Source organism: Lutra lutra, chromosome 3, assembly GCF_902655055.1.
Source record: "Lutra lutra chromosome 3, mLutLut1.2, whole genome shotgun sequence".
NCBI classification, from domain to species: domain Eukaryota; kingdom Metazoa; phylum Chordata; class Mammalia; order Carnivora; family Mustelidae; genus Lutra; species Lutra lutra.
The window spans coordinates 179,280,898-179,291,946 of record NC_062280.1 but is presented as its reverse complement, the minus strand read 5'-3'; the positions used below and the strand labels follow the sequence as shown (position 1 = coordinate 179,291,946).

The 11,049-nt window shown below is 48.2% G+C and overlaps 1 protein-coding gene across 2 annotated transcripts; it reads right to left on the bottom strand.

Moving 5' to 3' along the window:
* Window positions 1–1,927: 1,927 nt before the first annotated feature.
* On the bottom strand, window positions 1,928–10,142 carry SLITRK5 (SLIT and NTRK like family member 5). 2 transcript variants are annotated; one of them, XM_047720223.1, is made up of 2 exons: window positions 9,344–10,142; window positions 1,928–6,182 (listed from the first exon to the last, which is right to left on the bottom strand). In XM_047720223.1, the coding sequence occupies exon 2, from the start codon at window positions 6,172–6,174 to the stop codon at window positions 3,295–3,297; it is 2,880 nt and encodes a 959-aa protein (XP_047576179.1). In that variant the 5' UTR covers window positions 6,175–6,182; window positions 9,344–10,142; the 3' UTR covers window positions 1,928–3,294. The 2 variants fall into 2 exon arrangements, with proteins under 2 accessions (XP_047576179.1, XP_047576180.1); XM_047720224.1 differs by lacking the exon at window positions 9,344–10,142 and adding an exon at window positions 8,743–9,199.
* Window positions 10,143–11,049: the final 907 nt, after the last annotated feature.

Sequence of the window (11,049 nt, the reverse complement as noted above, 5' to 3'; positions counted from 1 at the left end):
AAGTATTTACACTATATTCACATATAGACAAAAATAAGATTTCACAATGTCTACCTGGAAATATATTTGTTTGAGATTCTGCAACATATCAAATGGAACAAGCACAAAGAGTAAGCTTAGTTTGTATCCAAATTTTAATTGATGCCTGAAACATTACATATTGTTCTCCAAAATTCTATGGAGAGAATTTGCAGGGTTCCTTAATCCAATCATATACCGCTGATATACCCAATTTAATTGTTTCCTCAGCGAACAACCTGAAAAACCAAAAATCAAATATTCGAAAACACACAACTTATGTTCTATTGTATATGTTAACGTATTGGCTGGATGCCATGAATAAGGAGAAAGATAATCCATTTTTTAATTCTACGGAGTTTCATAATTCTACATTTTAAAAATTTTCAAGTTTATTAGAGCAGGAATGAGTTTACTTTTATCCTTATCATAAAATTGGGAAAAATGTAATTAAAAAATTAGAAGTAACCACTTTTCATAAATCATATAATTGTTACTTTTGAGATTTAAAAAAAAATGTTTGGACACCTTAGGAAGAGTAGAAGTACAAATGAGCTATCTAAAAAAAGTGTATGTGACAAGATTATGTGCAATAGTGCTGGCTTGAAATAATATTATTTTGTAAATCTTTGAAAACTGCATCAACAAACTTTCTTTGGAAGCTACTTACATTGTTCAGAATTTCATGTAATTCTTATCTCTTACTTTTTAAGCATCAATTAAGAAATAAAACTTAGTTACATGGAAGATTCCACTTTGTATTACTATTTTATAATTTATACAATGGTGTCATATCTACATATAACATTGAGGAAGTGATTTTGACCTTGAAAAAATAACTCCCATTGTGAAGAAAAATTAGTAACAACCCCAATTGTGAAGTCAAATGCTATTATTTATTTTTATTTTCTAATCCTGGATCTAATATGGAGGAGGTAGATGAAGAGTAAGAGATACTTTTTTTTTCTTTTCATGATAATATCATGGCATTATTAAGATTGTTACTTTCCCCTTTGAAAGAAAATTTTGGAAGGGAAAATGTTGCACAGAATGGGGATAGTTTATTTCACTTGACCAATGTAGGATTACTCATTTTTTTTTTTTTTAAATTCCTCAGGGAAACTGTTACCACCTGTTCAATCCAAATTCAAGCAGTTTCTGTCAATTTACTCATGGGTGAATGCTGCCTCTTTGTGGCAGAATGCCATGGAAAGAGTTCTTCAAACATAAAGTTCATGAACAGCCCTTGATATTGTTTGTACACATTTCTGGTGAGATTACGGGAAAATCCACCAACAGCAATGAAGCACATGGCTCTTTAAGTTTCAGATTAATTCAAACATTTCCTACCCTTAAGTATTAACCTAAATTCACCGGCAAGCTTTACTCAGAGGTGAACAGCTTATACCCAGTAACTTTTGAACATTTAGGATATAGATCAACTTGAGATAAAGAATCCAACATAATTGTCGAAGGTAGTTTTACACGAGTTAAACTTAGGAAAACTACGGGAATATTGGAAAATTAAGATACTACAGGAGTTGTAGACTGAATAAATAATACTGACATAGCAAAATACGTAACATTGGGAGAAAAATGAATAGGCAGTATATTACTTACCACGGTCCATGTGTTAGATGAATACTTCAGTAAGGAAAGAAAGTGTACAATTGAAATTTCATTAATAAACATATTAATGCCACATTTAGAAAAAACATAATTCCCTGAATTTGCAAAGGTGAATTTTACATATAGATATATACATATATTCAAATTTGATAATTAGGGCAAATTTTTTAATATTAAGAATGAAAGTTAGCTGCTATGTCCTAATTGTCAATAATGGAGATTCAATCACACATAGCTATTTCTTTTGCACCTTAAGCAATCACTACTTCAGTCCCTCATATTTGATATAGTTATCAAGTGTTTATTCAGAAACTATTTAAAAAATTACATGTGCTGGGATACATATGAGACTGTAACAACAGTAGCCCCATCTTACAGAGATCCTGTTTGTGGTTATCATCATTGCTTGCTGCCCCAGAGGGTTAAAGACGTATAGAGATTTGTACAGTCCATCGTTTGGTCTTCTGAGGTGCCAGTAACATGTGGATCTGTACAAATGCAACTGGGTTTGGTTAAACAATCAAAAATCGGCTACAATAGTAGTCAAATCAATACAACATTTTGGTTGACTAATAAAAATACTTGTAAGTCTTCTCTAATAAAACCAGAAACTTGCACATGATTCTTACTCGAATGGCCCAATTAATTGCCCTCATTTTTTTTTTCTCTTATCCATTGGGATACGACTTGTTTGTTTATTTGTTTTTAAATTACAGATCCAATTGGGTGGGTTGCATTGATTTTACGATTTTCCCATTAAGTTCTCCATATGTTTAATGATTTAAAATGCCTTCCTGATATCACTTCAGTTTTGGAAATGCAGCTCCTAATATAGTGCGACACCTCTGTGAAAATCATAGGCTAAATAGTGAAGGAAAGAGAAATGCTAAATGTGTATATAAAAATAGGTGCTACAATAAAATATTTGTATATTTCATCAATAAGTTATTTTGACTAATCAATTATGGATCATATAGCTCTGTAATTTAATGATTTGTCCACATCTATGGTGATCCTTTTTCAGATCACAATACTTTTGTTTTTAATTCAAATGTCCAGAATGCATACAAACACATCCTTTAAAAAGAAAGGAAAAGTAATGAGAGAGGAGGGAGGGAGGCAGAGAGAGAGAGAGAGAGAGACTTGGGAGGGGGGGGGGAAAGGGAGAGAGAACAAACTTTCTATTAAAGTTGGGGTGTGCTAATCTCTCCACAAAAGCCATTTAGACCCACCCATGGCTTAAAGGGGAGGGGGAGGAGAGGAGGGAAAGGGAACAAAAGAGGAAAAGTAGAATCTATGCGCTGCCATCTTCCACCCTTCTTAGCACTTCCAACCACTACAAAAATAACTGCGACCTTTAACAAGTCACCTGCGCAGCAAACTGCCCTCCATAAACCCTTCTCCTCTCCTCCCCCACACGCAAGAAGAGAAAGTGATGTGCCCAGTTTACACAAATGTTTTCCCCACGTGTAAAAATTAAAAGGAAGTTGCACACCCTTTCAGTATCTTCCGCCGAAGCTGAGAATCTCGTGCCAAGGCACTTCACCCTAAACGTTGAAACAACACAATTAATCAAATGTGTTCACCGTGTGTGTCTGCTTGCTTGTTTGTTTTAAATGCAAAAGCTCCCAGGGAGTTTCTCTGCTTTTAGAACTGGCTAAATGTGGTCTGTTTTTCCAGCACTTCGAGGTAGTCCGGCTCAACGTTTAGTTTTGCTTTTAACTCCAGATACTCGTTCCGGTTGGGTTCTACAAAGACAGCACTGGGGGGGCTGTAGAGCACCGGTTCCCGCAGCCTGCTGTCCCCGGCCCCCGGGTGCAAATACTGATGGGGGCGTCTCAGGTCATAGTTGGGGGAGAAAGTGTAAGCAGCTGGGCTGCACGGAAATTTGGGATATTCCGGGAGGCTATTGCCGGCGGGGGTGGTGGAGCAGTGTTTGTCTGGTTCTAAAATGCCCCTGTAAAAGCGGTCGGCGTCCTGCACCGGCGACAGTAGGTCCTCCCGGGGCTCGATGGTGCTGACGCTATAGGCGGGACTCCGCAAGTGGTGGCTTTCCCGCCTCTCCTCCTCCCCCTGCTGCAGCTGCAACTGCGGCGGGGGCTGCTGCTGAGGCTGCGGCGGCGGCGGCGGCGGCGGCGGCGGCTGTTGCTGCAGGTGGTGGTTGCTGCTGTAGGTGACCTTGAGCTCGTGCAGGTCTTTGTAATCCTCCACGGAGTTGCCCTCTCGAGAGCGGTAGATGGGGTTTTTGCACATGTGGCCCAGTGGGTGGGGGATGTACTCATACACGTGGCCCGCGGGCGTCTTCACCTTGGGCAGCGCGGGCCCGCGGTGGTGCACGTGCGCGTGCGGGTGGCCTCCCGCGCCGCCGCCGCCGCTGTACACGCTGTACTGCATGTTGAAGGAGCTCACGTCGGAATTGTTGGTGCTGGTGTGGTCGCTCTGGTTCTTCTTCCTGCGCTTCATAACCAGCACGAAGAGCCCCGCGGCCACAAAGACGGACATGATAAAAACCAGCAGCAGGCTGAGAATCAACACGGACAAGGGCACCGACGACGCCCCTCCGCCCGCGCCCAAGCCCGCGGGGGCCCCGGTGCTGTTCAACCGGACCGCGGGGGTCACCGCGCTGGTCCTCGCTGGGACTTGGATGGAGGAGGGCGTGGGCGTGGAAACCACCACGTCAGAGTAGTCTGGGCACAGCAGCTCCGACTTAATAGAGCGCATATCCGTCTCCGCAAACTTCTTGGGCGCCTTGCAGATGACTTCGTCCACCAAGACACCCACTTTGAGCTGCTCGACCCACAGCTTCATGCCCACCACGTCGCAGGTACAATCCCAAGGGTTGTCATGCAGGTCGATTTGGATGAGTGACTTCAGCTGGTCCAGAACTCCACTCACGGGCAAGGAGGTGAAATGGTTACTCCTTAGGTTCAGCCTGAGAAGGGTCAGGCCAGAGAAGACCCCTGAGGGCATGGTCTGCAGGAGGTTGTTATTCAGGAATAGCAGCTGGAGGTTTGGGACCGGATCGAAAGTCCCAGACTGAATCTCACGTATGAGATTGTACTGGAGGAAGAGATACTGCAGGCTTTGCAGGCCATAGAACAACTCTGGGCTCAGCCTCTCTATCCTGTTGCCATTTAGGTAGAGGCGCCTCAGGTTGGTGAGATCCCCGAAGGCGCGGTCCTGGATCATTGAGATGCGGTTGTTGCCCAGGTGTAGGAGGTCCAGCCCCGTGGCCTCCAGGAAGTCACTCCTGCGCACAACCGCAATGTAATTCTCTGTCAGATACATTTTCTTGGGGTTGTAGGGCTTGGGCTGCAGTTCTGCGATGCTCTCGATTTTGCGCTCCTGGCAGTTGACGTTGAGGCCCAGATCCGAGATTTGTAGGTTGCAAGTGCACGCTGTGGGACACTCCAAAGGCACCGGAGATTTGGTCTGGTAGGCGATGCTGGGGCCATAGTTGCCGTAGCCCAAGTCCTTGGAGGGCTGCCGAGAGGTGGGGCGCACTCTGGGCTTGTTGGGTTGGCGGGTCCCCTTAGGGGGCTTTAAGGGGGGTTTGTAAACAGCAGAGGAAGAAGTGGCCACTGAATTCACCGAGGCTGGGGTAGTGTGTAAATACCCCGTGGTGCTCAAAGGCGTCTGTGGCCTCATCTCATAATCTGAAATAAGTTTCCTTGGGCAAAGTTCCTGCTTGGACACCTCATCCAGATCTCTGCCATGTAAGCGGAAGGGGGTCTCACAAACCACATCCCCCACTAGGGCAGAGTAGGAGATGCTGTCCAACCAATCCTTGAGAGAGATCAACTCACAGGAGCAATTCCAGGGGTTTTCTTCCAGCTGTAATTCCACAACTTTATCCATGTGCTGCAACAGCCCCACATAGGGCAGAAGTTTCAGCCGGTTCCCTCGCAGGTCCAAGTGCGTTAAGGGCACAAAACGGAAAAGGTTGTTGGGTAAACTGGACAGGAGATTGTCATTGAGGATAAGCACCTGCAATAAATGCAGTTTCCCAAAAGCATTGGGTTCAATGACACTGATGTAATTGTAATCGACCTGTAGGTACTCCAGGCTCTCCAGGCCAAGGAAGGTATCATCACGCAGAAGTTCCAGTTTATTATTGTTCAGATGCAATCTCCTTAAACCCCGCAGCCCATGGAAAGCCCCAGTCTCAATGTCCTGGATCACGTTGCTACCCAGATGCAAAATTGAAGCCCCAGTGTAATTGACAAACTCATTGGGATAAAGACGGTTCAGAAGGTTTCCAGACAACAAGAGGTGGTAGATTGGGAAACGGGGAGGGCTAATTTCAGAGAGGCTGATGATACCCCGGTTTTCACAGCTCACAGTTAAAATGCCGTCCTTTTCCTCACAAGGACATGCATTGTCACAGATTTCCCCATAATAATCGATGGTTTCTGCACACGAAAGGACGAGAGATGTTAGAGCAAACGCTAGAGTCTGCAGCATCCAGCTATGCATTTTTCTGTGAAGGTCCTGTTCCAAAGTTACTGGGGGGCAGCAAGTGTGCATTTTACCTCCTGCAAGGGAGAGAGAGAAAAAGGAAACAACAGAATATGACAAAAATTGAAGGGATTCTTAAGAAAGTCTCTCTTGGCCCTAATACTATTTCTCTGAAATCCAGAAGGAGGGGATATGAATGGCATCCCCCCCACCCAGTGGAACACCGACATTCTTCAGACTTTAGTAATATCTCATATTCATTTTGATTTAAAGGTTGATTTCATTTCCTAATGAGTACAACAGGAACATGCTGCCCTCTACAAGATAAGGGCAGGTTAAAGTCCCATTTTAGTGGCTTTCCTTGCTCCCCCCCCTTTTCAAAACCAATCCATAAATATACATAAAATGGCTGTCAGTTCAGTTTCATGGTTCTAATTTAAGAGAAAAGAAGCACCATTTTACAGGGTTCCCCACCTCACCTATACCAAACACGTCTGCCTTTCTTTCAGAATCTACTCAGTTAACAGTTCACGGTGAAGGTCTCCCATTTTTCACAGAAAAGCAAAGAGTCACAATACTTGGGCTATTTTAAACCGTCGCTGGAAATGCCAGGGTGGGAACCTAAAGAATACTTTTCAGAGGCAAAAAAGATGTAAGATAATGCATCAGAAGGACCCAGAAGAAGCTCTTAAACCACCAATTGTCTTCAGGAGCTTTGAGTAAGGAGAAAAGGAGAGAGCGTCCGCTTTGATGGTGGACTTCACTACCACGCTTTTAAGAAGATCAGTGTCCTAATTGCATGCACGGTGCCACTTAGCAGCGCTTCTCTGAGTGCGCCCTGCGTCCACTTCTCCTCATTGATCATGTCAGCGACGCTACCAAACCGCATCTTTAAGCCACAGAAATAGTTCTGCACGTTGGATTACAAAGAACTCAGCGAAGGCATCCGCAATCCCGGAACACCTCCCGATACCTGGAGTTTGAAGAGGACGTTCCTACCGCTTACCGGGAATCAGCTAAAAGTAAACCAAGGGCCAGCGCCAAAGCTTCCCTTACCTCCCGCTCCGCGTCTGTTTGCCACGGTATGCAAAACTAACCCTCCTGAATTAGCAAGATTTGGACTGAACTACCACCTCACTAGCATCCCCATCATCTTTGGAGTTGTTTAGTACATTTAATCGTCAATATTTTACTCTCCCTCCCCCTCATTTCCCCCCTTAAGAGAAAGGGCACTCGGGCTGATTAACAGGCAAAATAGAAAGGATGAAGGGAGGGAGAACGGCAAGTGACATAGGTCTGTGCTTTAATATCCGAATTTCATTTCCTCAAGGAATCAGTCTGAAGCCCTCCCTCTTTTCTTTCTCGATTTCTTTTTTGTCCTCTTAAAGGCTTCCTTCGACTTCCTACTTCGGGTCGACAGCGGTACTCAAAAAGGAAAGGACATAAATGGAGAGAGTGTGTGAGTGTGTGAGTGCGTGTTGTGTTGGTTGCGGCGGGGGTGGGGGGACGGGGGACGGGAATTTGATAGAGATGTTGGGCTCTGGGAACCCATGCCTTTTCTCCAGTCAACCTTGCCTTTGCCTCGCCACCACCGAAGTCTGATGTCAAATCGCAACCCAAACTAAAGCCAAGACGTTTCTGAGTCATGGGTTCAAGCCTTGAGACTCGATCTTGCTCCCCTAGCCGAATCCAGCCCGCGTTATTAAGAGCCCCTGCATTCGCACGCACATGTGCAAGTGTGCCTGCGAATCATTCACGTGTGGCCACCCAGACGTGTCGAGACGAATCGGAATCACAGTGTATAAACCTCGCAAGTATCTCCGACCTCCCGAGACAACCGCAAACGCCTCCTGGCTTAAAAGCGGCAAAAACACCCCCTATGGAAAGCAAAACGTTTACCTTGAAATTTCAGTTCTCCACTGGATCAAATCTGCACATCCATTCAGCGGGGGTTGGGTCCCCTCCCCCTCCTCCCCACTGCTTCCCCGCCCCCATTCCCCTCCCACCCTTTCTGACAGCCCATTGCAAATTGTGTCCAGCCGGTATTAACCTGGAGCGTTTACAACTTTAATTCAGTTCTGGTTAGCCGGGGTCGAAGAGCTTCCTCTCACCCCCACTCTCCTTCTCCTCCTTGCCATCAAAGGAGCCCAAAATTTTGAGAAAATAAAGTTGAATGAGCCGGGGAAGGCTGACATTCTGACTGGGAAACGCACCTCTGATGTAAATTAGCGGGTGCGTTGCACATTCTCAGATTATCACATCTCAGATTATTATTATTTTTTTTTTGGAGGGTGGGGGCGGAGGGACTTTATTTGTTTGCTCCAAAGAATTTAGACCCTAGACCATCGCCCTGTACATCCCTCATTAAAAAGAGTGGGGCTGCGCGGGCTGGAGCCCAGCACCCAGGCCGGACCCGTTGCTCTGGGCGCAGCTGCTCTCACAGCGGCCCAGGCAGAAGCACCCGGAGTTCCAGGACGCGAGGCTCCCTTCCCCCACTCCGCCCCAAAGCGAAGGAAGAGAAAGGGAAGGAAGGAGGGGAGGGAGGACAGGGAAAGAAAGCCACCCCGCTGCCACACACACACACACACACACACACACACACAGGAGCGTCTTTTGCAAAGTAAACGGTCGACTTACCCCGTCTCACATCTCCAGGGCCCACTCATCATAGCTGCCCGTATACAAAATACCTCTTTGGGGTATGCACTGGATTTCCTGAGCCCAGGCAGGGCAAGAAGGCGGAGAGCAGTGCGGTCCAAGCTGCTGAAGGAAAGAGGCGCCCGGACGCCGCCAGCCCGGGGCCGCCGCCGCGGTGGCGACCAAGGGTTCCGGGGCTCCCCAAACGGCTCTCCCCGGCACTCTCCGTGGTAGTCGGAGTGGGCAGCGGGGTGGGGGGGGAGGGTAGAAGGGGGCGATCGCGAGCGGCCGGCAGGGATCCGAGGAGGAGGGGGAGGCGGAGGACCGGCGGTAGAGGCGCCTCGCGGTAGGGGCCGGGAGCCGGAGCCGGAGCCGGGCGGGGCGGGGAAGGAGCTGTTGGAGAGGGGGGGAGGCGCGGAACCCGAGGAGGGGACGTGAAGGCTGCCTGGCACCGCCGGCCCCTCCAACGTGACGGTCAGCCCCGCCGAGCGACCGTACCCGCTCACACTCACGCTCACTCGCACACTCGTTCCCACCCGCGCCACCGCGCGATCGCAGGGTCCCAGGCACCCTTCGCCGCACTCCCCAGGCGGGTACTTACAGTTGCCATCTGCATAAGGGGCAACTTTCTCCAAGCCAGCAGCAGCCGCCGCCCCCTCCAGCAGCCTCCGGCTCCACGTACCCTTCGGCCTGGGTTCGCGCTGGCCGCCCCTCCCCTCCCCCCTCGGCTTTCCTCCTCTCTGTCTTCACCACATTCCCCCCTGGTCAGTGGCGCACGCCCGGGGACTAGCCAGAGGGAGCGGGGCGCGGGGGTGTGCATGCATCTCCCGCCTTCTTCTTGCAGCGCACACTGTACATGGTAGTGAGGGGGCGAGCAAAGGTGGCACCGGCCCCTCGGCTACTCCCGCGGCGGCTGCGGCTCCTGCGCCGTCCTCCACCCCCCGCGCAGCGGCGACCACCGCGCTGGGATCCCGCCGCCGCTGTCCCCTCGCCGAGTCCTTCGCCGCCGCCGCCGCCGCCGCGGCCCCTAATTAGTGTTTGTATGGTTCCCGCATCCTCTTGGCGGTTTCATCGCTCCCAGTATTTGCAGGGGTTTTTCTCATCCCTTCCCCAGATGCGGCGCACGATCGTCATTATTTGGAACTCTCTATCTCCGACATCCTTTAGGGGGCCTGGGGGGACAGGAGCAGCGTTGTTCTACGCCTGTGGCGCGTCCCGGCAGCCTGGCGGCTCTAAAATACTCAGAGAAAATCGCGTCTTCCCTCCCGGGCGCTGAAAATGTGGCAACACGGTAAGCATCACAGGGGTCTCTGAGACATCTGCTCCAGCTCAGGGCCCCGTCCAGTGCACTTGTTTATCGTCGCGCCGCTGGTGCGAGCCAAGCTGCAGCAGACATGATGGGCCCGGGTCGAAGCGGGCACTCAGTGGCCGATAGATGGCAGCCGAGGGCGAGGGCGTCCCTGGATTCGGGCGGTGCAATCGGAGCGCCCCTTGGATGTCACATTCGTGGGAGACAGAGGAGTCTTGGACCATGTGCTTAGCACAAGCATAGGACTGTGCAATCCTTGGATTGAAAAAGGGAGGAGTGGAAATAACCCCGACAGTGCCAGGCTTGTTGGTGGTCAGGGACAGACGATTCCAGCCCTGTGCTCTTCGCCTGCCTTCCTCCTGCCATTAATAATACAGCCCCTGCTCTGTCTCGTGTACTTACTCTAAAGGACCCTGGAAGAGGGAGTGGTCCATCCTAGTTGCAAACAAGGGCGCTAATATATATATATATATATTTAAAGAATTGCATTTTATAGGTGTGTCTGAGCGATGCAAGGGAATGTGAACGACTTTCAGAGAGAATGGTTGTGAATACATTTGGTGTGTACTAAAAGCTGGAAACCCCTAGATAAATGCAGTATCGATAGAAAGCGAGTTTCTTGAAGAGTCACCTGCTAAACTCCACTAGCGTCATCTCTACAGTAAGTATTCCTGTCTCTTTCCATGAAACCAGGCACCTCCCTCCCCTGAGGAAGGAGGGGGGGTCTTTACATTCATAGGCATATTTCTAGTGTTTGTAATATTAAACCTGCAGTCCTTCCCGGGTATAGAAAAAAAAAAGTTGATCATAGTAATTGGCCCAATGGAGGCTGAGTGCACATGTACCTATTCTATGATAACTGGGTAGTTTTACCACTTAAATATTTTTATCTACCTTATTTTAGGATTAATTATGAATTAGTTATTTTTGGAATCCTCTTAAACATAATTGATACTATCTCCTTGGTGATATTTGGGATACTGTCGTGGTTATAATAT